This window comes from Colletotrichum godetiae, assembly GCF_030913485.1.
Source record: "Colletotrichum godetiae strain CBS 193.32 chromosome Unknown BDP55scaffold_53, whole genome shotgun sequence".
NCBI classification, from domain to species: domain Eukaryota; kingdom Fungi; phylum Ascomycota; class Sordariomycetes; order Glomerellales; family Glomerellaceae; genus Colletotrichum; species Colletotrichum godetiae.
Window position 1 is genome coordinate 106,112 of NW_026851301.1, and position 23,841 is coordinate 129,952.

At 52.0% G+C, this 23,841-nt stretch overlaps 8 protein-coding genes across 8 annotated transcripts; 2 read left to right on the forward strand and 6 right to left on the reverse strand.

Annotated features, from left to right (window-relative positions):
• Positions 1–936: 936 nt before the first annotated feature.
• On the reverse strand, positions 937–3,046 carry BDP55DRAFT_324668 (C-x8-C-x5-C-x3-H type zinc finger protein). The gene is made up of 4 exons (XM_060566800.1): positions 2,694–3,046; positions 2,434–2,577; positions 1,239–2,318; positions 937–1,185 (listed from the first exon to the last, which is right to left on the reverse strand). The coding sequence occupies exons 1-4, from the start codon at positions 2,778–2,780 to the stop codon at positions 997–999; spliced, it is 1,500 nt and encodes a 499-aa protein (XP_060424828.1). The 5' UTR covers positions 2,781–3,046; the 3' UTR covers positions 937–996.
• A 2,269-nt stretch (positions 3,047–5,315) lies between these two features.
• BDP55DRAFT_636380 (uncharacterized protein) lies at positions 5,316–6,566 on the forward strand (the record flags this gene model as incomplete). Its single annotated transcript, XM_060572876.1, has 4 exons — positions 5,316–5,345; positions 5,389–5,583; positions 5,629–6,014; positions 6,068–6,566. 4 exons carry the CDS (start codon positions 5,316–5,318, stop codon positions 6,564–6,566), a joined length of 1,110 nt encoding a protein of 369 aa, XP_060424829.1.
• Positions 6,567–7,396: 830 nt separating this feature from the next.
• On the reverse strand, positions 7,397–8,538 carry BDP55DRAFT_324691 (metalloprotease). Its single transcript, XM_060566801.1, has 2 exons — positions 7,640–8,538; positions 7,397–7,583 (listed from the first exon to the last, which is right to left on the reverse strand). Exons 1-2 carry the CDS (start codon positions 8,491–8,493, stop codon positions 7,514–7,516), a joined length of 924 nt encoding a protein of 307 aa, XP_060424830.1. The 5' UTR covers positions 8,494–8,538; the 3' UTR covers positions 7,397–7,513.
• Positions 8,539–8,840: 302 nt separating this feature from the next.
• Positions 8,841–11,623, reverse strand: BDP55DRAFT_618975 (FAD binding domain-containing protein; the record flags this gene model as incomplete). The annotated part of the gene is made up of 4 exons (XM_060571304.1): positions 8,841–10,495; positions 10,571–10,941; positions 10,994–11,265; positions 11,322–11,623. The coding sequence occupies 4 exons, from the start codon at positions 11,621–11,623 to the stop codon at positions 9,056–9,058; spliced, it is 2,385 nt and encodes a 794-aa protein (XP_060424831.1). The 3' UTR covers positions 8,841–9,055.
• A 3,130-nt stretch (positions 11,624–14,753) lies between these two features.
• BDP55DRAFT_677668 (glycosyl hydrolase) lies at positions 14,754–16,619 on the reverse strand. The gene has a single exon (XM_060575930.1). It carries the CDS (start codon positions 16,462–16,464, stop codon positions 14,914–14,916), a length of 1,551 nt encoding a protein of 516 aa, XP_060424832.1. The 5' UTR covers positions 16,465–16,619; the 3' UTR covers positions 14,754–14,913.
• Positions 16,620–17,650: 1,031 nt separating this feature from the next.
• Positions 17,651–20,830, forward strand: BDP55DRAFT_754553 (uncharacterized protein). The gene is made up of 3 exons (XM_060580722.1): positions 17,651–19,742; positions 19,861–19,974; positions 20,079–20,830. The coding sequence occupies exons 1-3, from the start codon at positions 17,815–17,817 to the stop codon at positions 20,722–20,724; spliced, it is 2,688 nt and encodes an 895-aa protein (XP_060424833.1). The 5' UTR covers positions 17,651–17,814; the 3' UTR covers positions 20,725–20,830.
• Positions 20,831–20,935: 105 nt separating this feature from the next.
• On the reverse strand, positions 20,936–21,839 carry BDP55DRAFT_618984 (acetyltransferase; the record flags this gene model as incomplete). The annotated part of the gene is made up of 1 exon (XM_060571305.1): positions 20,936–21,839. The coding sequence occupies exon 1, from the start codon at positions 21,515–21,517 to the stop codon at positions 20,936–20,938; it is 582 nt and encodes a 193-aa protein (XP_060424834.1). The 5' UTR covers positions 21,518–21,839.
• Positions 21,840–22,657: 818 nt separating this feature from the next.
• BDP55DRAFT_697260 (endo-beta-1,4-Glucuronan lyase from fungus Trichoderma Reesei) lies at positions 22,658–23,440 on the reverse strand (the record flags this gene model as incomplete). The annotated part of the gene is made up of 1 exon (XM_060577662.1): positions 22,658–23,440. The coding sequence occupies one exon, from the start codon at positions 23,438–23,440 to the stop codon at positions 22,658–22,660; it is 783 nt and encodes a 260-aa protein (XP_060424835.1).
• Positions 23,441–23,841: the final 401 nt, after the last annotated feature.

A 23,841-nucleotide genomic window follows, 5' to 3' on the forward strand; every position in this document is an offset into this window, starting at 1 on the left:
CCTAGCTACTAGGTACATGTATGTTTCTCCTTCGAGAGCTCGCTCTCGACGAATCAGCATGAGACTTGGGAAAGAGGGGTTTCTGTGGTACGCGGCCGTACATCGAGCCTGGGCATTCGATTGAAATACGGTCGCTCAGGTGCATTTTAGGCAACAATTTGGACGAGTCTTTTGTGGTTCCTTTCAGGGTTGGGCATTTGGGGGCTTCTTGGCTTGGAACGTTGAGCACCGGCGCTACTTGTTCATCGTTTAGTCTAGCATTAAACATCTGTCCTTCATGGACTGCTCAATGTTTGCACAGTCAGCGCTGCATACCAGGACCTGTCTTGTCCCTTCCCACCTCCATTTCTCGACTCTACGAAGTAGGGCCATGGGTACATGTACATATGCCCATCTGGCATCTTTTCCCGTCACCAGTACAGCATCGTCCATTTAGGTTGGCGGGTCATGTCAAGCTGGGTTCGAGATGCTCAAGTGGTTAAATGAACAATTACTCCCATGGAGCTAGTGTAAAGGTTGGCTCATGGCTGAGGGGCGCGCTGTTCGATCTCGGGCAGGTGCATGAGTTCTGAGGTCGGGCAGTTATCATCCATCCCCTAATATCCCCTTTCCTGTTTGAATCAAGTTGCACATGATAAGGTAGAAATTACTTTTCGGGAATCTGCTGTGAAAAGACGCAAGGTTATGAGAGTGATAGATGTCCCGCATCTTCAATTGCTGGTTCTCTAGGCTTGAATGGTTTGCTACGTCAATGCTGTTTGACGTGAGTAAAGAGCGAGTTCCCCCTCACATACCCGCTGCCTTCTTATCCTCGATCGTCCCACTTCAAGTCGCGATCTTCCCTGCTTCAAGTAGAAGACCTCCTATCCCCCAGTGAGTTCAGATCCGATTCCCGCGGTGCCGAAGCAATAAACCTTGGTGGTTAATACCTCTTTTTTCTTTTTTCTTTTTGTCTTTTTCCTTCTTTAGGTGAATGTTGGATGAGCGGTAATTGTCTTAGAGCTTATCAATAATCTTCATACTGCCATCCTCGAAGCACTTGACTCTAGGCTTAGGGTTGATGTCGTGGTAGCCCTGGAAGCGGCAGTAGCTATGGTTGCAGTCCTTAAGCCATCTGCAGTGGTGGCCGAGTGTACAATTTATGTCGTCGCATTCGGAGCCAAGATTGCAGGGGATGCCGCGAGCCTACATCACAGATTAGCCGGATGTCGGAAGAGAAAAAGGCTGAGAAACTTTACCTTTTGCTTCAATAATACCATCTCGCTGGCGCTGAGCTTTTCGCTGTGGACGTAAGGACAAATTGGATTCTTGCACTCGCCCTGGAGGTAGTAATTGTTGCAAAACTTTTTGCCCGTCTCTACCATGCGGGCGTTGAACCTCTTCTCCATCACGACATCGACCTTTGGCAGTGGCTCGTCGATGCGCTGGCTGTCGGCGTTCATCAGGTAGTATTTCGGTTGTGGCGTCTTCTTTGTGGTAAAGATGTCGATGGGTTTGGGCGCCGTTGAGACTCTCGTCAGTGTAGTAGTCCAAGAAGACGCGGGCGTCTGCGAGCCGCTGGAGAGCGGGCTGGTGACGCGAGATGGCTCAGTCGGCCCTGAGGGAGCGCCGTTCTTGGCGGATTTGGTGTGAGTCGGGTTGGCAGGCGGCATAGTGGCTCCGGGGACAGTGACGGCTGGCGCAGAGGGGAGGGGAGGGGGAAGCATGCTCATGCCCGGTCCCGGTCGTTGGACTCTTTCAGGAAGCTTTTCCGACATAAAGACAGAGTTAAAGATAATTCTGTGGAACTTGAGCTGTTTAAAGCCCTCCTCGGCGGGTGTCGTCTCGATGAGGGTGAACTTTGAAGCCACCTTATCGTCTAGCTTATACGGCTCGAGGACCGGGAGATATCCGTTATCGTGGCAAGGGCCAAAGAAGATGTGCTTGCACTGGCCGATGCGGACCATGATGCGAAGCATCTCGCGGATCTTGTGGTCAGCTGACTCCTTGCCTGAGCCGACGTCGACGAAGCTGAATAGAGGCTGTGCGCGACCAAAGCCGCGTCCAAACTCTATAAGGGTTCGCTCTGAAGTGGTGAAGGGGATGATACCAGAGGCATGGAGCTTCTTTGCGAGGCCGTCCATGTTGAGGACTACTTGTACGATTATATTCCAGTCTTCGCTGGCAGCCTCAGGGTAGGCCTCGGTAACATAGTTCTTTATCTCTGTCGACAGGAGATAGCCGGCTTCGGCACCTCCTTCAGCACCCCTTTTCAGTAAGGATTCTTGAAAGACGGCACCGTCGCCGTCGATTATAACAAAGACAAATGGATTAGAATCCTGTCTCACAAGTCAGTCCCTTCCCATGCTGGCCTTGAAATCAGGTCTCCATCTCTGCACCGAGGTCTTGTCGATGGGTTCCATGAGCCATGAATTGGAGAACCAGTAGACTCACATTCGACTTGTTAAGAGCAACTACGTCCTTTCCCAGAATATTGGCTTTGGTCTGCCACATCCGGCGCGATTCGCGCTCATTGTTGTAATCATCGCACTTTTCGCGGTAGGCTTGCTGAAGCTGGCTGTGGCGATTAAGTAGATCCTAGACAATCCAAGTCAGTCCATCCGACAATAGAAATCGAGAGACAATATCAATAGCCGCTGCCTTTGTCATCAGGCAGTCGCGAGCGATGGCATCGTCGGGAAGCTCAATCTTACCTGGATCATCTGATCACGAGTGAAGTCATTGCGGCGGAATAGATCCAGTTGCTGCATGTATGGCGATAAATCCTCCGTTTCGTCCATTTTCCGCTAAAGCTATCGCGACAAGTTCCCCTCGATCCGTCACGCTTTGGGGATTATGTGCTATTGACTGTTGTGTTTATGGAAGAGCAATGCGGCGACTTTTATGAGTTGGGGGTGAGATTGGAGGGGTGAGGTGAAGTTAATGAAGTTTTTGTGACCACTTGGGGAAAAACGTCCTTACTTAAGCGTCTCAGGTGGGGTCAAACCAGGATTGTCGTTGGAGCATTCCGGGGTGTTTCCCTCTATATACGCCATTCAGATTGCCGGGCGGCGATTGTTTGGGGCCTAAGAAGCTCACCCCTGCAAAGCACCCCGCGCAAGGGTCCTCTCTTGCGTTGCCCTGAACATCTCATGTTCAGATGTTTGTAGCATAAGGTATTCCCGTCATGATTCAATAAGAGCACAACAGGGCCATCTTCTATATGGTCTGCTGAAAGGTCCTGTGATAGGGAATAAGAAAAAAAAAATGATTGTGCGAAACATTGACCGAATGTTTGTTTGTCGGTCTGTCAGCGGAGACCTGTGGAGGCTGCTACATGTGTTTGTTGTCTAAACGTGGCATGCCCTGTTTTGTCCTTGCTCGCCAACTTGCGTCTCCCACAGCACCTTGTCGAGTCGTGCGAGCTTTATGACAGGTATTTCTAAAGTCTGGGCGAACTCGCATACAAAGAATGAGATGGCTTTTGACATTCTAGCTTTGTACAGGCCTAATGTTCTAGAATTTTCGAGAACATGGTTCGGACTTGCTACAGAACTAGCTAAGCTGTCTGCTAGCAGGACAGCTTGCAACTAAAACCCAACCAATTGGGTCTTGGTCCAACACATTGATTGACTAGGCCAAGATTGGATGAGCCAACAAGTTGGAGCAACGACAAAAAATTGTCGTTCAGTAGTGATAACAATCGACGAGTTGAAGACATTGCAGGCTGAAGCTTCGTAAGGTTTCTCATTGCAAGTCAATTTTTATGATTTCCAGCTTGCGGCCATTTTTTCTCCTACCTGCCAACAAGATCTTTATGACAGATCGTTAGGACCTATCTATCGCAAGGTCAATGAGTTATGCCGGTATTCTAAACCACTTCAAACCGGTTATTTGTCTCATGAGATCCGAGTAAATAATCTAGTACCGAGATCTAAGCTATGTAGTGGTCCTCCAAAGTCTTTGACTAGAAGATTACAATAAGGTACCAGCAGAGTGTTACCTGTTATCATGTAGGAGGCCTCCCCCCCGGGGGGAGGAGGGGGGTTTCATCTCTCCTTTCTCTTTTTCTTTCTTGAACTATGAAGATTAATCACATTGTATTGAAAAGACTGACTGAGAAACCCTGCAAGGAGTCTAGGGCCTTGCTTACCAAAACGTTGAAGCCTAAAACTTGTCTCCTTTCCCCCTACTCTCCTTCGCCCTCTATTGAACCATCAATAAGTCGCGCGGAATCTCTCATCTGTCCTAGTCCTTCATCCACCCTCTAAGATTACCAGAGAGTGTTGAACCTGTAAAGCAGCGCTTGGTCTTTTCTAGCCCACCGGGCAGATCGTCGCTCAAGGCGGTGACGCTCTCGTCGAGGTTCATCACCTGAACCAAGACACATGATGACGGTAGATGGTAAGAACTAAGAAGTCTCGTTATTTGGTGTATTAGATGTAATGAGATTGTTGAGCGTGAGGTTTAAGCGCCATGTATGATTGAGCTTGGAGAAGTTGATTTGAGCGGCGTGAAGAACGGAGTCTTTGAAATTGAGGTTGATTGATTGAGTATCTGGGTGTTCTCAGTGGATGAAGAAGTTCTGAGATCCAAGAGTGCGTGGCAAGAAAGCATATATACCATCACAAGCCAGTCCATGAAGCACACTCCTGTCCATGGGCCATGGCGCTTCAAGTTACTTTGGGTGAACGGAACGGTAGGAGGGGCCTAAGGGCATAATACAAATTGATACAAGCGCAAGTCGTGAATCAACAACAAAATTTGGACATCTCACAATGCAGGAAGTGAATGATTGATCTGGTTAGTGGCCGAGTTCCTCACAGTCATCTTGAACGGTGAATTCTGCATGTCTTCGGAGATGTTTCACTGAAATGAACCACAAGAAACTTCTGTTAATAAATTACAGGCCAAGCCACATCGCTCAATCACCCTGATGCCAAGTTCTTGACTGAAGTGATCATAACGCCAGCTCGACTGAAATCAACTCCTTCTCTCCGACTACGTCCCCAACCCCAATACATCCGGCTGCTCGAATAACGTTTCAAAGACTATATAACAAGAATCATCAATCAGGATGTGTTTCGGATTCTATGGCGGCAGTGGCTCGCGCGGTAATTCTAGCAGGGCGACTAGGCGACACCGGGAGCCACGATAGACATCCAACGCTGTATGAATCACTCTAAAGATATGAAGCTTCGGAAAGTCATGAGCGGCATGAGCCTGGATGGACTATGTGTGCTAGGCCAGATGAGGAGGTTGAGAATTGGGCAGCATAAAACTCGCACTATGCATCCAACAACGTTGCTCAAGGTGTGACAATCGACCTCAGCCGGATGAATGCAACCACCTACAAGAATTGCAGTGTATGTACCCCCCTAACTTGACTTTGTGATCATTTCTTTCTAGAACGAAAAGGTAACGGCATCGATCCAACCAGGCGCGAGGTGGGGATCAGTCTGCAAGGAGTTTGAGAAATATGGCCAATATGTCATCGGAGGACGCGAGGGTAACGTTGGTGTCGGTGGTCTGACTCTCGGCGGCGGCGCGTCGTTCCACACTGGGACCAGAGGATTTGCCTGCGACGATGTCAAGAACTACGAGGTGGTTCTGGCCAGCGGATGAATCGTTGACGCTATCGCGGGCGAGAACCCCAATCTATTCAAGGCTCTGAAGGGCGGCAGCAGCAACTTCGGGATCGTGACTCCTTTCGACATGCAAACCTTACCGGCGGCGCCAGGAGGTCTCTACGGGGGCCTGTTGTTCATGAGTTACGACCAGAAGCAAGCTGTCATGGAACAATTTGTTCGGCTCGTTGAAATCAACGAGGACCATCCGGAAGATACTGAGGTTGTCACTTTTACCTATTCTGGGGAGGGGCCGCCCATGATTGCAATCAACGCCATCAACACGGCTGGCATCGCCAACTCAACCTCATTCGCTCCTCTTGCAGGCCTTCCTGCAATCATCGACGACAGGAAGAGAAAACCTTACGGAACTCTCATCACAGACTATGCCACGGCAGGAGGCAAGAGGTACATGACTATACTTCGCGTTCAAAGCTTGTTTCACTGCTAACGTCACGCAGGAACGTGTGGTTCTCTCTTTGCTTCCATAATGATATCGACATCATGACAAAGATGCCGGAGCTCTACGATGAGTTTCTTGTACAGCTCCAAGCTCTGATCCCCTCGCCGGATCTCGGTCTTTCCGTCGTCAGCCAGCCCCTACCCAAGCACTTTGCGACAAAGGGCAGCGGCAACAACGTCTTGGGTCTTGACACATCCTTGACACACAACTCAATTGTCTGGCTGGTTCAAGCCCAGAATCGCACAGGAGAGCAAGAGGCATTGGCCCATGCCAAGCTAGCCGCCATGACCGCGAAGCTCGAGGCTTACGCCGAAGCCAATGGGAAGGCGACGGCCTGGCGGTACCTCAACTACGTGAACCCTGCCCAAGACCCTATCAGCACCTATGGCGAGGAGAATGTCAGATTCCTGGAGGAAGTGGCTGCCAAGTACGATCCAACTGGTGTTTTCCAAACGAGGATTCCTGGAGGTTTCAAGATATCCAAGGTGGTGCTGTGAAGTCCCGCTCAAAGCTTTCTGGCTGCAAGTGCCAGGAGGCGTAGCCCACTGCGCAATCGGTAGAATTTAGTGCTAACTGAACCGGATCAAGACGTAATGATGTTTACTGATATCAAAGGTACTATATAAGCTTCAAGACTGATGCAAAAGGATCTACGTGACCATTTCCCTGTAGCACAAGAGTACATTTAACGGCCCTGATAAAAGAATACATTTGTTAGGTAGTGGAAGACGAGGATGTTGATGCGTTACACCACTCTCCGTTACAATAGTCCCATTCACCACTCGTATTATTCCAAGTACTGCATCAGCGTCAATGAAAATAGCACCACCACCACCAATGTGATTCACGTCCAGCTATCTAAGCTCCAAAATCGAGTTACCTATGCCGCGGGTCTGTGACTCACCGCATGCTACAGTCTTGCGCATATAGAAGCACCATCGAGTCACGTTGCCCAATAATCGGAGCGCTTGATGACAAAGAAAGGACTCCCTGCAACCCAACCGATTCTCCCAAGAAATCATATTCAGCTGCCTCCCAAAGCTCAAAACAAGTATTGAACCCCGCACACTTCAGTTTACTGTCAAGATGTGCTTCGTCTCGCTCGGACACCGCAAGAAATAACCCAAGAGGCGGTACAAGCCCAATCAATCACGTCTTGGAAGAATTGGAAACTTTTGAGAGGAGGATGTTCAAAATTACCACATACTAAACAACTGGGTCGATTGGACGTCTGAGGTTGTTAATTATCATCCTTAGCCCAGACTACACAATCTCATACTTTGCAACATCTGGGAACAGTTTAGGATGGGGATGTAATGATACAAATCAAAGGGCATTTCATACGGGGTGTATGTAACTCAAGTCATTGAATTTGCTTGTTTCCAAGAACTTGCTAAGTAAATTTCGTCATGGTTATGGATCAAGAGGTGTCTACAGAATTCGTCTATTTCCTTCGCCATCCAAAGAAGGTTGAAAACATGCGTTCCTTTTGCCCAGGAGTGAATTCGTTGGTACTAAAGGTTCAGTCAGTAAGATAACTCGAAAAGCTATTCCCGAACAGCCAACTTACCAAGAATCATCAGCGTAACCCATGAAGTTGTGAACAGGATCCAGACCCGGCAGATCCGGGCACGTATCCGAATCAGCAGGGCACCCGTACACCTCAGTTCTCTGTGCCGGCGTATCCGCAACAAAGTCGCCCGCCGTGTCAGAACATCCACCAGCAAAGGTATGGTTTAGACCAAACCAGTGGCCAGCCTCGTGAACGGCAAGGTGGCCGAGGTTCCAGCTCTCAAAGCCGCCCTGCTCGACAGTGAACCCTGGCATTGTCATGGCGCTGAGCTGGCACGAGTCCTTGGCAAAGGTCAAGCTGTCCTTGCCCTCTGCGGGAAGAACGGTAGGGAACTGGCAGTAGCCAGTGGCACCGGGGGAGTAACTGCTAAAGAAGTACAAGTTGAGGGCATCGTAGCCGCCCTTGCGGGAGGCCTTGAGGTAGGCATTGTACTCGGCCTCGTGGTAGACCCAACCGGCAGAACCGCCTTCATTGATGAGGAACGCGGAGCCTGTGAGGTTATCGACGACGCGCTCAGTGGAGTTGAGAACGAGGTTGATGCTGTACTTTGCGAAGCTGTCATGCAAGATTTTCCACTGGGCATCGACGATGGCGTCGGTAATGAGGTCTGCCTCGGCTTCGGTGCTGGCAATGTGGAAGTTCACGTCGACGGTGAAGTTGCCGGGGTAGGTCTGACGACGGGCTGTCATTGTCCTGCCAGTGAAGTGGGCGGCGGCAGCATCCCGGGCTTGGACGGCGCCATCGTCCGAGACTTGACAACCCCGGCGGAACGGTACGACCGCCGGCTCGGCGCGAGGAACGGTGCTGGCGAGGCCCAGCGAGGCAAGTCCGAGGATGAGTCCTTTCATCATGGTGAAACTGGCACTATGCCTTGTCGACGTTGTTGTTCACGACGGTGAGAACCCTTTTATGTCTCAAGAACTCAACACGATACGGCGCTTCCAGCTTTTAACTTCAAAATTCCACTTGTTGATTTTCTTGGCTGGGCACGGCAATCTAGGAAATCAACCTGTATCCACTTTCCTCGTATTGCTTGCATGTCCACTTAGCTCTGAATGCAATTGGCTAATTGACTCGGTTCATGCATCTATTTACAGTTGCCAATGCCAGGATCCCTGTCCTCAACGGCCGCCTACCCCATCATCTGCCACACTTTCGGCAAATGAGTTGTTGATCCGCTCAACTAGAAGACCACCTTCCACAATAAGCATAACTGATCCTTGATAGAAGCGACATTACGAGTTGATACCGTGTTCAGGTTGAGCACGTCGGTCTCGGATCTTGACGCAGAGTACGCAACAACTGTGGTGACGCTGGCTCAAAGAACTCAGTTGTCCGTTGAACGACTCAATCTTGACAGCTTATGACAGCGATCGCAGCTGATGATATTCAGGTTCCGTTCGAAGGGAGTTCTTACTCAATCATCAATCCTGCAATGACGTTCTCCCTCCATGCCCAAAGTCCGGCATAGGTCGCTGCAGGGCCGACCAGTACCTGTCCCATCAAAGTGGCCACTGCAGCCCCGATCGCGGACTTTGTTGTTACGTATCCCAGTCGACGGAGCTCATAGACGGTGTACAGACACCAGACCGCAACAGCGCCGAAACAAAGAAGCATGTCATACTTCCAAAATCCGCCAATGTCAAGGCCCAAGCCCATGGACGCAACGCTTGGTAAGTCGAAAAAGGTCTCGAAGAGAGATACAGAGGGGCTGAAGCCAGCATACGCGAGCGCGCAGACGTGTGTGATGGCGGCGACGGCAAAGGCAAGCGTGTAGCCGGTTTGCAGCGCGCCCTGGTCCTTCTTTTCAAAGATCTCCCAGTCCAGTGACTTGATGGGCGAGGCGAGCGAAAGGATGCCAGAGAAGAGCCAGGTGAGAATCGAGACGTAGACCGGGGAAGGCTGCCAGAAGGCGATGGCATTCTGCTGAGCGACGGAGTCACCGTACTGGATGAACATGAGGGCGGTGGGCAGGATGTATCCGAGGCACAGGGCCGGAACCAGCGCCTTCGCGACGGTTGACGGGATCGGCCGGCCTGTGGGACGGGTATAGACTTCGCTGCTGGTCGTGTGCAGACTGATGAGGAAGTAGAGCGGGGCAATGTTGCCGATGCCAACCAGCTGGTAGACCGCGAAGAGGGACGGCCAGGATACGAGAGAGAGCTGGTTGCCATTGCGGTAACCTTCAACCGTCCAGATGTAAATGATGGGCACGAGGTTGATCAAGAAGTAGAGGCATTGAAGTCTCATGCTCGGGTCAGAACCAGAAGTTGCCTCGGAGAAGGCCCAGGAGAGGAGAGCGAGAACTGAATCGATCTGGGCATTACCTGTGTACTCAGTCTTCAGAGACTGACCCACGAAGCTGGCACCGCTTGCCGCCTCGGGAGCGATGATCAAAACCTGCTGCGCTAGGTACAGGAGGCCTGCAAGAACGGATCCCACCACAAGCTTGGGAAGAAGGGAGAAATCCAACTTCTGGCTAGGAAGCTCGTCAAGAAACGGCAGGGCACGTGGCCTCTTGGGTACATCCAAGAAGTCGAGCTTGTGCCCGGGCTCGATGTTTGTACTCCAGGGCCCTTCCTTTTCGTCAATTGACAGGTTCGGAACAAGGTAGCGACCGGCGAATTCCAAGAGAGGGCTTTCCATGGCGGCAAAACGCTGTTCCTTGTGCGAGTTGTGGACGAGGGGCCAGACGCGCGGTTCTCGCTTCTTCTGGGTTTCCAGGAAGACATTGTGGATTTGCTCCGTCGTGACGCCTGATGGGTTCTGCTTGAGAGCTTCCGTGAGGTTATTTACCAGGACTGCGGCAGTTTCGATTGCGCTGTTGCCTCCTTGTCCGGCAATGGGTTCCAACTGAAGCACGTCAGATCTTAAACCTCATTCAAGTTTCGGCTCGTATGGCCACTGTGAGAATGGGGGCGGCCTTACCTTGTGCGCAGCATCGCCAATGGTCATGATGCGGTTGAAGTGCCATTTCTTGAAGACATACTCTGGCAGCGGGGTCAAAACTGAAGAGATCTTGGCGGCGTACAGGTCCTTGAAGGTGAAGTTCTCAATGATCTTGTCTTCTTGGTGCTCCTTGACCAACTTCGCCTCGTCTTCCTTGGTATAGTTGGGGAGCTCGGGGCCGTAGTGTGTGTAGCCCATGTTTACGAAGAGGAACCAGTAAACCCTATCAGAAGGGCCGGCGATAACGAGATAGGAGAAGTGCTTGTTTAAGTTAGTCTGCACCGTGCCATCCTCCCAGTCCTTGATGATGGAGATGCCAAAGATGCATTTATAGACCGTCGGCAGGCATTCTACCCCACTGTCAGTCTATGATGGTAAACAGAACGCACTTGCCTCCCTTACCCTTCTTTTCGGAAGCAGGTATGTAGCCGGGCTCCAGGCTGTTCGCCAGCCGCCACATCTCGCTTCTGACTTTGCTGTGAATGCCATCGGCACCGACCAAAATGTCACCAGAATAAGACTGGCCATCACTGGTTTCGACCTTGACCTTGGACGGCTCGATCGAGACCTGTGTAACCTTCTTGCTGACAAGAACTCTGTCCTTATTCTTCAAGTTCTTCCACAATACATCCAAAATCATTTGGCGATCCACAAAGACAACTTCGTATCCGTGCCTGCATTCTGATGTCAGAAGGGTTTATTGAGGTTTCTCAACCGAGCTCCTACTCACCGTTGCTTGATCTGCTGGCCGACCCCACGGTATTCACTCGTTGGGTTGCCCTTGGAGTCGCGAAGGGACAACTTGAAGAGAGGTTCGTCGATGAGTTTTTTAATCTCATCGTAGAGCCCAATCTGGTCAAGAATTCGAGAGCCGTTTGGCAGAATGCCGATACTAGCGCCCACTTGGGGAGCCATCTCGCGATACCCCTCGAGGATGAGATAGTTGATTCCCACACGCTCGAGCAGGTTCGCCAGTGTCAAGCCAGCTATTCCGCCGCCGGCGATCAGAACCGTGAAGTCCTTGGAAGGCATGGCGACTAAGATGTAGTGTCAGTGATACGGTTCAAAGTCGACCTGTAAGTTATTTTGTTTGAAATTCGTGTTGAACAAAGTGTAACGGCTTTTCAAAAGTAATCATACTAGCCGGCTCACGCTGGCTCGTTATATACACTGAAAATTTGAACAGGTCCATGGCGGACGTCATCAGAGTGCGTTCGACCCGGAATGGCAATAACGACTTTTGACGTATTGTTCAATGACTTTGACGACGATAGTGGAGTTGAGAGGTCGAGCGAATTCTTGATTACGGCCTCGACGATCCACGGCAGGCAGCTCGGAACCGAGACGAAGCCTAAATGCCATCGGACAAAACCCATACAGATCGGCCCCACGTGGGGATAGAACGGTGGAATGGAAACCTCTTTAGCAGCGAGAAAGTGATTTACTCACAGTTTGTTTCGATGCTACCTTTCGATCGAATTGTTGGAATTGAAGCAATTATCTGCGCAAGGAACTTCCTACTCGGAACTCAACACAAGCATCGTTGACAGTTCGCAAGTCAGTTAGCGCTGACAACGTCGGGCCTGCTTGGATCCTTCTGTAGCCGAATTCTGAGAGAAAATGCGAACAAAACCCACCTTGTCAGCGATCCTCGAAGTGGGTGTTAACAATGTCCCAATGGCAGAAAACACGAAGTCCGATAAGGCTCCTCTTCTCCACCAGAACTCGCGGTTTGGGACTTTGACAAGCAGGATTTCACTGCGGCGGCCGCCGGCCTTGTTCCGAAAATGGATCGAACGGCACCCGAGTTACACCAACGGACCAGTGAATCTCAAACGAGTGGATACTCTGAACTCCATTCTCTGCTTACGTTGTACGCATTGTCATGGGTCTTTCGATTCTAGAGTCGCTCTAGACACACCAAGACCCTGAAAATTGTTCGGCCATTCGGTGAAGGAAGAGCAGGAGACCCAGGCATCCAGCGATGGTGACATTGTATCCGTTCCATTGCAGCTCGATGGCCGTGTATGACAGCTGCTGATACGTCCGCCGCGGCGGGGATCCCTTGTACCCTGGACACGGAGAATTGCCCGTCACCAGTGGCCGGGCCGCCCCCCGGCAGGTAATTGCGGGCCGGGTCGTATGTTGACTGATTCTCGGGGAAGCCCCGCAAAGGTTGAGGTTGCTACAGAAATGACTTGTAGTACCGTCCGTATGTAGTCTTCAACTAGAAAAGCTTTCCGTCTGATGTTAAATAGGTAGTCTTGATGTATGTACTTATGATGTTACTGGAAATAGATTAGTATATGAAGCGTGGTCCTGAACAGGAACTTTTTCTAGTCCTCATGACTTATGGCAATGTGACAATAGATTTTACGGCCCTTTCGCGGGTCGAACTTGCCTCTTACATGCGGCTTCAAAACCATGATATCCAGCCGCAGATCTGCGGGTGTACCCGTATGAGCATATTTCGGACAGTCGGGGTGCGATGAGACTTGGCATTCCTACACATACGTGCAAAGTCAAACTATAAACTCTCTTATGCCTTGGGTTGACTAATCAAATAGTAGTCTAGCTTATGCTACGGGTGCCGGCAGTTTCCCTTACAAAACGTTGGTGGGTTCCCCCGCATCTACACATACATCGATCGTCCAGTCTCTCGAGCAGACCTCTGCACCACCCAGCAATCCGCTTTCCACTTACTTTGTTCTTTGCGGAGGAGAGTGTATAATGTTACGCAGAGGTAAGTATACAGCTTGATCGGGGGCAGGAGTTGAGAGGAGAGGCCGGAGGGCCCAAACCCTAAGCCTTTCAACCACGAGCAAAGACTTCCAGCATGAGTTACAAGCTGCGGTTGAGAATAGATGCGTAGTACGGAGCTCCCATGCCGGGAGTAAACAAGCTGCATTCAGCGATCAGAATTTACCAACTGATTGATTCCCTCATAATTACATGGAGCCATTGACGGGTTTCATCTTCAGAACATTAGAGCCATGATTCAATATTGTTGTAAAATCGCTATTCGAAGCAGTCTGATTACACACCATGGTACACAAGTGCGCACTTGAACGAAAAGACCTGCCAAACCCCGTTCCCATTTCTTCTGAAAGCTAATCACTAAAGATACAATCAATTCTAGTACCCCCACATGAGATCGAGTTGTCGCAGCTCAGTAGGTCTCCGGATGCCCAAGCTAATAGCCCGACATTAGGTCTCACAAGGCAATTGGACATTACTTAGATGAAAAGACCAACTCTTTTACGACGGATCATCTGACGACAAATAGACTTTGTCGAACACTAAGCCATGATACATCAGGCCCCTCGCATGGGTGGAGCAATAGGGTCTCATTGCAGCCGGCGATGTGCATCCCCGCAACTTTATAAGTGGTAGTCCCACATCCACGCACCCTTCAAGGACCCCGATCAAGATTTGGGTTGTTGACAAGTTGCTTTGTCATTGCGAATCACATACTCCGTGCATATGTTATCTTTTGAGTTGAGTTTGTACATACCGCGGTTGAGGTGATTATTCTCATTCTTCGGAGCTTCCATACTCTGGAAGCCTGAGGGAAAGATCATATCATCCGCCTAGTTGTTCACGTACCTGACCCTACTCCCTTCTGCTCTCTCATCGGCTTTTCAATCAGTTTGATCTTTGACTCCCTCTGACTTCTATCTGGGTGACAACTTGCAAGATGGCAGCTGTGGGTTTTTAGACATTGATACATTGAGCGCAGTGCAAAGTCTGGACATGTTGAGTAGTAAACCCGAAGTTGAATTCGATGCCCAGATCAACATCATTTTACTCATTCCCATTGTATTCTTCTCCTCCTCAAGTCAGTCATATACTCGTGCATGAGAATCTGTGAGTAGAGGAGACAATGCGGGGCGATTCAAGACACTTCAAACATTTCGAAACGAGCTGCAATCTTTTATGAAATTTCGGTTCGCCATTTCATCCTCAGCACAGCTGACTAGTCGAAGGGTATACGGATAGGAACCCAAATTTCTGACAAGAGCTTGCAATACTAAGGGCGAGCATGGAACCTGGGAAGATCCAGTTTTGGCTCGATCTATCAGGCCAGTGATAGCACTGTAAATGAATAGCTTTCAATGAAGAGTGTGTCCTGCCACTTTGCAGCAATGAGTGTTTACTTTTGGTGAAACTGTATCCAAGATGACAGTAGGGTTTTGGCTTATTTACATATCTTACACAAGACTGTATACACATCTATAAAAGTATGAACAACAAAAAGGTTGATATCAACAGGAGACAAATCTCCTGCCAACGGTCCGGAAAACGCCATCACTCAGGAGACCTTACGCAGCAGTAGGCGCATACGCAAAGAACTCCTTAACAGCAACACCAGCAAATTGTCCGCCGCTTCCAGAGGCAGTCAAAACAGCCCTCAAAGCCTTAGTCGACACAGTCGTAAAGCTAACCTCCTTGGGCGCATCCGAAACATCCGTAGGGAACGACGTGGCAGAGACTGCCTTCCACGAAGTGCCGTCCTGGTACTCAACCGTCCACGACTTGGGCGGCGCAACACCGACGTTGGCTCCAGCCTCCTGGTCCGCAAAAAGCGCCAGCGCGACGCCGTTGAGCTCGACGGTGCTGTTCCAGGTCAGGGTGAGGGTGCTCGTCTCGGGGGACTGCTCGGCGTTGTACGAGGACCAGTAGTCGGGCGGCAGCGGCGCCTCCTCGACGCGGCCGTCGTTGATGGACTTGATCCAGTACTGGATAGGCGTCTCGCCCGCCGATGAGGCGACAGCCTTGGGCGCGATGTTGCGCGTCGGCTCGGTTGCGGCGGCGGCGCGCTTGGTCTGGACCATCTTGTTGATAGCTGGCGGAGAGGCCGAGTCGTCCCAGGTGATCTTGTCGATGGCGACGGAGCGGCGGAAGTGCGTGCCGCCCTCGGCGTCGCGGGTGTGGTAGGCCAGGCCCCATTCGCCATTGGAGAGCTGGTAGGCGCCCGGGTGGGAGGTGGTGGAGGAGACGATGTCGACGAAGACGCCTTGGAAGGTCCAGGGGCCGAGGGGCGACTCTGCGGTGCCGTAGGCGAGGCAGGCGTGGTAGCTCGTGGGCGTGCAGGGGGAGTCTGCCCCGGCGTTGTTGGCGGCGTAGAGCATGTAGTAGGTGCTGTTACGCTTCATGAGCCAGGGGGCTTCGAAGAAACCGGTGAGGGAGTCGACGTCGACGACGGAGCCCTTGATCGTCACCATGTCGGTCTCGAGCTCGTAGCCCTTGAGGTAGCCGAAGGTACCGAAGTAGATGTAGACCTTGCCGTTGTCGACGAGGACGGTGGGGTCGATATTCTGGATGTTGTTGCCGGGGGAGGGGACGGTCTGGGAGATGATAGGACCGCTCGGGTGGGCATCCTTGAAGGGGCCGAGAGGGCTGTCAGAGACGGCAACGCCGATGGCGAAGGGGTCGGTGGCTGAGGTAGACTTTTGAGTGACGGGGCTGTACAAGTAGAACTTGCCATCCGGACCCTGAACGATCTGGCTGGCGTAGGCGGTGCCCTCAGCGGCCCAGGAGAAGATGGCGTTGGGCTGGGCGACATCGCGGTGGAGGGTCCAGTCAGCGCCGGCCGGGTCAGGGTTCTTAGCCTCAAAGATTTGCCACTCGTTCATGACGAAGCCGTTCTCGTTGGGGCCGGCCTCGTCGCGGCCGGAGAGGATGTAGAGGGTGTCATTGACGACGAGCGGCGCTGGGTCGGCCGAGTAGACGGAGCCGTCGGCGAGGATCGGGTTGCCGGTGGACTTGAAAGTGGCGGAGGTGGTCTGCCGGCGGACTGGGATGAGGCCCGCGCTCAGAGGCTGGACCAGCAGCGAAGTCGCGAGACTCGCCCACACGAGGTTGTTGAACATGTTTGAGATGGGGCACACTGGCTCACAAGTGGGTAACGAATGGAAGGGATACGGTAAAGAAAAAAGAATGGAAGAATCACACAGTGACTCGGAGAGTTGACTGAGAGACTAAATGAAACTAGAGAATTCCTAGGATCGAGTAGGTCTGCTTATACTTAAGGTAAGTCATCAAGACATCGTTTGAGTTCTTTGAGAAGAATAACCTTAGTTAAGCGCATCCACTCTTTTTTGCTTCCCCTGGAATTTCGTAAGTGACACGAATAAATTGGCTTTGCGCCAGATCGTCCGCTAAAATCACCAAGCGACCTCGTACTTTGGCTGCCCCCCCTTAACATGGCACAACCAGGGTGTCCATGAAATCGACCGAGTCAATTCATTATTCTCCTTCTCGAAGAACTTTAACAGAGTCAATTAGGTAAACATCGCCTCGGTCTCGCATCCTTACGCACTGGGTTGATTGTCTGCCCTATTATCCCACCTTATTTCATCATTTCAGTCTATCCCACCCGGCTTAACTTCTTTAAAGAGTCTTGGAAACCAATCTCTGATAATCTATGATGGTGCCGCGCAGCCGGCGAGAACCATGCGTGGATTTTGATTCCCCCGTTGGATGGATGGAGCCTCAGTGGCATCAAATGTCACTCTCTATTTGCGGCCCAATCAAGATGAGACCAGGCGACTTTGAGGGTTACATTCAACGGTCGATGGGCTGTTGGTAATCGTTAGTACCCCGCGTTTAACCAGCCTAGTCTCCTGCGCTAGAAGGAGGATACGGGCTTGGTAAAATGCTTAATCATGTCTAGCATCCTTCGACCTTCCAGTTTGAGGTTATCCAGACATGGAAATGGTGTGTGGTCTCGAGGTAAGCGTTCATCACAATTCCCAAGTGCTTGCGGTTGCTGCAAAGAGTCGGATCCGCCGCCCGATCCAGTGTCGCATTCGGGCGACTGTCCCGGACAAGTTATCCAAAGATCATGAGCCAAAAGCGACATGCGACAAGCAGTCTTGTCTGATTCTGTCTTGACAAAGAGAATATCGAGCAAGCTCCGTTCCGCATCTGTAAAGGTGTGATCGGGCACGATGCCGGACACGAGGTGGTACCGCCATCTGCCTCCAATATGCATCTTGGGTTGCAGTTGAGTCGTTCGTCTCAATGAACCCCTCCGCTCGTGGTAGGCCAGAACATCATCAATAACGTAACCGACTCCCTTTGTGCCATCATGTTGAACGCTCTATATAAGATCAAGCCCCAATGGCCGCGTAAAGTAGCCATCAAACCTGTAGCCGGCAGGTTCCAATTCATCCTCAATCTGAAAGGTCGCAAAGGCTCAGGCTGCCTCCTTCGCCACAATGGTCTACCTCGGCACACTCCTCGTGTCTGCCGGCCTCTTCTTCACCGGCGTCCTCTCCCAGGACAACCTAGGCCTGAGCAGCGGCTACATCACCCTCACAACAAAGAACTTCAATCTCCAACTCGTCAAAAACGCTCAAGTCCTAGCCTCACTCAAACCCGCCGGGGACACCTTTGATTTCCTTCCGTTAGACTACCTCTCCCTCCGCGCCCGCAACGGCCAATACCACTGGGGCGACATCACCTTTCGCTACCGCCAATCCGGCACAACCGCCTGGACAAACGGGCATTCCGCTGCGGCCCGCCAGCCCGTCACCACCGTCGCCCCGTCCACCGGCATCCTCGCCTCCTCCCGTCTTGGCCCCACCCTTCCCTCCGGCAGCCCGCTCAATATCACCCGAGAATGGCTGGATGTCTCCGGCGACCTCGGTCTGCGCTTCACGCTCCAAAACTCCGGCTCTGCTGCCATTGAAATTGGTAGTCTCGGCTTCCCTGCCGAGTTCAACAGCATCTTTACGAACCGCTATGCCGCTGATATGCAGCGCGTCTGCTCCCTCTCGGATCCCTACGTCGGCATGCACGCCGGCCAGATCCGCGTGGCGCCGACCCGTGGCACCGGCGCCGCTCTCGTTGTTACCCCGCTGGGCGACACGCCTCTTGAAGCATACCGCAACCTCGCCGAGCGCAGCTACGAGGGCACATATTACGGCAGCCAGACATTCGAGGGCTTCTACGAGTGGCAAGTCCTCACAAAGGCCTGGGCAGAGAACGAGTGGCGCTCCCAGACACCGTGGAATACCCCCTCCTCCAGAACCCTGCAGCCAGGTCAGTCGCTCCAATTCGGCGTGCGCTTCTCCGTCGCAAAGGGGGGTGTCCGAGATCTCGACGCCACTGTTCGCGGCACAAATACGCCAACCGCTGTCGGCGTGCCGGGCTACATCATCCCACGAGGCGAGCCAGCGCAGCTCTTCCTCCAATACGCCCAATCCACAGTCCGCTCCATCGCCTCAGAACCAGCCGGAGCCTTGACAGTAACCCTCGTCTCAGCAGGGAAGTACACAGTCACCCCCTCCACGACAACCTGGGGCCGCATCCGCCTTACCGTGACCTACGCCGACGGCAAGATCCAGACGATCCACTACTATGTAACCAAGCCCTCCACCGAGGCCGTCGCCAGCCTCGGCAAGTTCCTCACCACGGCGCAGTACTTCAACGATACGTCGGATCCCTTTGGTCGCGCGCCTTCGGTGATGACCTACGACTACGAGACCAAGTCCATCGTCACGCAAGACTCCCGCGCATGGGTAGCCGGCCTCAGCGATGAAGCTGGCGCAGGATCATATCTCTCGGCTTTCATGAAACAAGCTATCCAACCCAACGCGGACGAGGTAACCAAGCTCGAAGCCTTCGTCGACCGCGTCCTCTGGAAAACGATTCAAACCTCGGACTTTGCCGTCCGCAAAGCAATCTTCTTCTACGAGCCCGCCGCCGTGCCCGGGTATGCGTATTCCTCCTCTATAGACTGGACATCCTGGACATCATGGAACAAAGCAGCAGCCTACTCCATCGACCGGGCTTACAACTACGTTCACGTTGCGGGCGCCTACTGGTCCCTCTACCGCGTCGGACGGGCCTATCCGGCTCTTCTCAAGACCCACGCCTGGGACTGGTACCTCAACCAGGCGTATGAGACGGTCATGCGGGCGATGAAAGGGGATGTTGGATACAACCGCGTCGGACTGATGGGGGAGACGGTGTTTGGCGAGATTCTAGCCGATTTGGGCCGCGAGGGGCAGACATCCAAGGCGAGTGCTTTATCTGCTGCCATGAAGTCGCGTGCTGCGCAGTGGGATACGGAGGAGGTCCCGTTTGGGAGTGAGATGGCGTGGGATTCGACGGGTCAGGAGGGTGTTTACTATTGGGCAAAGTGAGTTTTCTGATCCTTCTACATTTCACTTGTACAAAGCCAGGAGCCTCTTCAGGCTCCGATGCGTGAGACGGTTCGAGGCGGAAGATGGCTTGAACATTGGCTTACATTATCAAAGGTACTTTGGCTACACAAACACCGCGACAAAGTCCGTCAATAGCGTTCTCGGCTTCATGCCAACCGTTCCTCACTGGGGCTGTAACGGCAACGCCCGCCGCTACTGGGATAACATGTAAGTCAAGACTTCCTCTCTTTCTCCTATTCTCACATCTTCAGCTCTCTCCAAATTCATCCCACGCACCACATCATCCAACAGCAGACTAACCCACCACCCAGCTACGGCGGCAAACTCCGCCGCATCGAGCGCCAAATCCACCACTACGGCTCCGGCCTAAACGCTCTCGTCCTCCTCTCCGCCTTCCGCTCCGCCCCAACAGACACCTACCTCCTCCGCACAGGCTACGGCGGCACCACAGGCCCCCTCTCCAACATCAACCAAGACGGCTTCGCCGCCGCCTCGTTCCACAGCTGGCCCGACACGCTGAAATGGGACGGCATCAGCGGCGACTACGGCCCCAACTTTTTGGGTTTGGCCCTTGGGTCTGGCACATACGTCGTTCAGGACGCTGAACTTGGAGTGCTGGCGTTTGGTGGGATTGTGACCGCGAATTCGGGGGCCGTGAGTGTTACGACGAAGGATGCGGTTAGGAGAAAGGTGTTTATCGGGCCTTTGGGGGTGCTTGTTAGTGTTGATGCTGGGATTATTCAGGATTTCAGTTTTACAGTTTCTTCGAAGGGTGTCTCTGTTACGTTGGCGCAGTTGGATGGTGTTCCAAAGGCTGCGAGCGCAGTTGTGTGGTTGGAGAGTACCACTGGGACGGGTGCTTTCAAAGTCACGACGTCGGGTATCGGACAGGCGAGGGGCGGGTGGTCTGTTCCTCTTTCGGGGAGCAGTGTGACTGTTCAGATTGGACCTGCGTAGGCTTGTCTGGGAGATTGTAGTGCTTGAGAACGGGGCGGGTGTGAAACGTCTTTGATGTCTTTTCTTTCGAGGATGCCCGTGAGAACTGATAGCTCTCAGTATAATCTTCGTCCCGCTCTCAATATCTATCAAACCTTGAAAATAAGACCAGTTACTCTATTCCGATACCATCCAACGTACATATCCTCATCATATGGGTTCTCATACCATCTCACAACTCCTTCTCCAAAACCTCAAACCACAAATCATCCCTCAAAGCACCACCCCCAACCATCTCCGCATAAGGAAACTCTCTCCTCTCCCCAGTCTTCTTATACCCCCGCCTCTTATACCACGCAATCAGTTCCCCCCTCATCCAAAGCACACACATCTCCATCCTCGTCACCCCCCACTCCCTCCTCGCAAACTCCTCAGCATACCCCAACACCTTCCTCCCCACCCCGCCAGCCTGCCGTTCAGGCGAGACAGCAAAGAGGCCAAAGTACGCTACATCGGGATTCTGTTTACTTCGCACGATTTCGCAGCATGCTAGCGGCGCGGTAGGCTTCTCATCGCTGCTTGGGTGGATGGTGTTGTCGTTGACGATGAGGACTGCACCCTCGGGTTCATTGATCTTGGCCGAGAGACCGCGCTCGTCGATGCGTTGGTCTGCTACCAAGTCCGCTTCCGTCGTCCAGCCTTGACGGGAGAGTTCGCCGCGGTAGGCGGAGCGGATTAGGGGGAGGAGAATGGGGACGTCGGATAGTGTTGCGGGGCGGAAGGAGAATGTTGTTTGAGGGGTTGAGACTGTCATTTTGAGGAGTTGACTCTGTCAATAATGGCTGTTGGTAAGGTGTGTAGCTTGGTCTTCGTGTTGCCTCGTTGGTCTTGAGATGTGATGAGTTTGGTTGTGATTGCGGTGCGTGATTTTACCCCTGAGTGAGTTGCGTATCGTGGGTTGCTTGGGAACTTTCTTGAGGTTGAGTGTGTGAGTCGATATGAGTAAACCTCAATGAGTGAATGGATATCTAATGTGACACGTCGGATACTCCAAGATTGTCATCTGGGGTCGTGAACACCAAAGAACCTAAATACAACGATCGCTCGTCGAGTCGTCACGCCAGAACCCACCGGACCGCCACTCCGGGGCATCTTCAGAAAATTTCCCTCAATCCTGTGTTGTTGACCCACGCCTTTCAATGTATCCAATCCGCACAGGGCTATGTCATCCTTTTGATCGCTCATGATCGCGGTGTTCACAGGGTTTGATTAGATGCAATCTCCAGAACAGACGATATCGTGAACACTGATTGGTTGGAATCTAGCATATGGTAAAGAGCCCTGTTTGAATTAAAGAGATGGATAGCGTTAATTAAAAGTGGAACATCGAGTCATTCAAGGGCGCCGCTATTTTGACATTTTCGACATGACTGTCTTACTGTGTACATACAGATGCGACCCCACCGAACCGAACCGGCGGCTTTTCCTGTACATTTCCGGCGTCAATCTATTCGGTCGTACTCCTCGACCGTCTCAGACAACCAGTGAGCCTTTCTCTATCTCTACAGTGTCTTATCAATCTGGCGCTTTTACTTATTCTAGCAGAGCAAAGAATTCTGATCACTGAGTGCTGTCATAATGGGAATTGCGAAGTTCCAAGACACACTCAGAGACGTCACTTTGAATAGGTAGTGGGGGACGAGAACGGATAAGCCGATATAACCAATTGAAGCGTGACCAAGCATCAAGTACCTCTCTCATAGTACAATAACTGAGGCAAGGTAGAATTCACTTATCTCAATGAGTCTAGTAATAGTAGCCATCCAGGGACCAGCGATTAAGCGCCATGTGCCCAGTCCAAGGAAACATTGAGACAGTACACGCAAGCACTGCCTAGCCTCTAGACTACTGTACCCATTCTCCAGACTTTATTTCTTCGCCTTCACGGCCCTCCTTACTGATCAGGATCTACAGCCTTGTAAGTCGAACCAACAGCAATCTCATCAAACCAAACCTGACGGAAAGGCTGGTCCCCATCCATCTTCTTCTGATCATACCAGCTACTCGCATACAACCCAACACGGAATTGAAAAGTACTATCATCATTCACCGTCGTCGCAACATCATACTTCTCCAACACTTTGTTCCCATCATACCAAATCTTATAAAACCCACTCGCATCGCTCCGCCAACTTGCCTGAATCACAACCCGATGCCATACCCCGCGCTCAACCGTCGTCAGGTTCCCATACTTAACAATACTCCGCCCGCAATCCGGCAGACGGTACTGCCCGCTCACGATCCGCGAGGTAAGCTGGTCGCCCTCGAGCCAGAGCATGCTGGACGGCATCCAGTCGTCGCCGCCGCAGCCCGCGCCGGGCCGGTCGGCGATGAACTGCGCGATATTGTAAGACTGCGGCTGGAACTGCCAGGCGTCGGAGAGGCGGAAGGCGAAGCCGTAGAAGCGGTCTTGGCCGCGGGTGTAGCCGTCGTTGACGTCGACTTCGGAGTGGTAGCGGCCGTTGTAGGAAGGGTCGTAGGTCTGTGTCATTTTGAGGGCTGTGGTGCCTTTGTAGACTACGTTTGTGACGGTTTGAACGACGCCGTTGTGTTCTTGGCGGATGTACTCGAATTTGTCCGCGGCGGCGAGGTCGCCTGGGTTGGAGAAGGGGTAGGTTGCTTGAACGGCTGCTGGGGCTGTGACGAGTGCCGCGATGGCGAGAGATTTGAGAAACATTGTGCTCAAGTTTCGATGTAGCGTGAGTGTTTGGAGGCTTTGAGATGGCAACTTGGTCTAAACCACTGCGAGGGACTCTTGAGACTTTAATAGTCACTAGGCATATTTCCAAACTGATTGCTAAATTGGCTGCCTAAAGAGCTGAGCACCTCGCTCTCTTGTGCTTGAGCACTATCGATCTACTTTCGTAGATGAATGCGACGCTGACAGACATGACCTATGTAATGAAGTGCGTGATGTCTTACTAACGGCCAATGAATGTGCAGCCAGCCTGGGGCAAGATAGTCTTGAAGAAGTTGATAGCCATTCTCTCCGGCTACCTGCGATGTGATGTAGCCAATCATCTTCAACAATATCTATAAATTGCGTGACAATCATGACGGATTACTCAGCCCTCCACC

What these genes read in the sequence shown, in the direction of transcription:
- BDP55DRAFT_754553 (XM_060580722.1), top strand. Translation starts at nt 17,815, where the DNA reads ATGGTCTACCTCGGCACACTCCTCGTGTCTGCCGGCCTCTTCTTCACC. An exon ending in GGTGTTTACTATTGGGCAAA is followed by an intron (nt 19,743 to 19,860) that starts GTGAGTTTTCTG and finishes ACATTATCAAAG; the next exon opens with GTACTTTGGCTACACAAACA. An exon ending in CGCCGCTACTGGGATAACAT is followed by an intron (nt 19,975 to 20,078) that starts GTAAGTCAAGAC and finishes CCCACCACCCAG; the next exon opens with CTACGGCGGCAAACTCCGCC.
- BDP55DRAFT_677668 (XM_060575930.1), bottom strand. Translation starts at nt 16,464, where the DNA reads ATGTTCAACAACCTCGTGTGGGCGAGTCTCGCGACTTCGCTGCTGGTC.
- BDP55DRAFT_324668 (XM_060566800.1), bottom strand. Translation starts at nt 2,780, where the DNA reads ATGGACGAAACGGAGGATTTATCGCCATACATGCAGCAACTGGATCTA. An exon ending in CTCGTGATCAGATGATCCAG is followed by an intron (nt 2,578 to 2,693) that starts GTAAGATTGAGC and finishes TGGATTGTCTAG; the next exon opens with GATCTACTTAATCGCCACAG. An exon ending in TGGTATTATTGAAGCAAAAG is followed by an intron (nt 1,186 to 1,238) that starts GTAAAGTTTCTC and finishes TCTGTGATGTAG; the next exon opens with GCTCGCGGCATCCCCTGCAA.
- BDP55DRAFT_324691 (XM_060566801.1), bottom strand. Translation starts at nt 8,493, where the DNA reads ATGATGAAAGGACTCATCCTCGGACTTGCCTCGCTGGGCCTCGCCAGC. An exon ending in GGTTACGCTGATGATTCTTG is followed by an intron (nt 7,584 to 7,639) that starts GTAAGTTGGCTG and finishes CTGAACCTTTAG; the next exon opens with TACCAACGAATTCACTCCTG.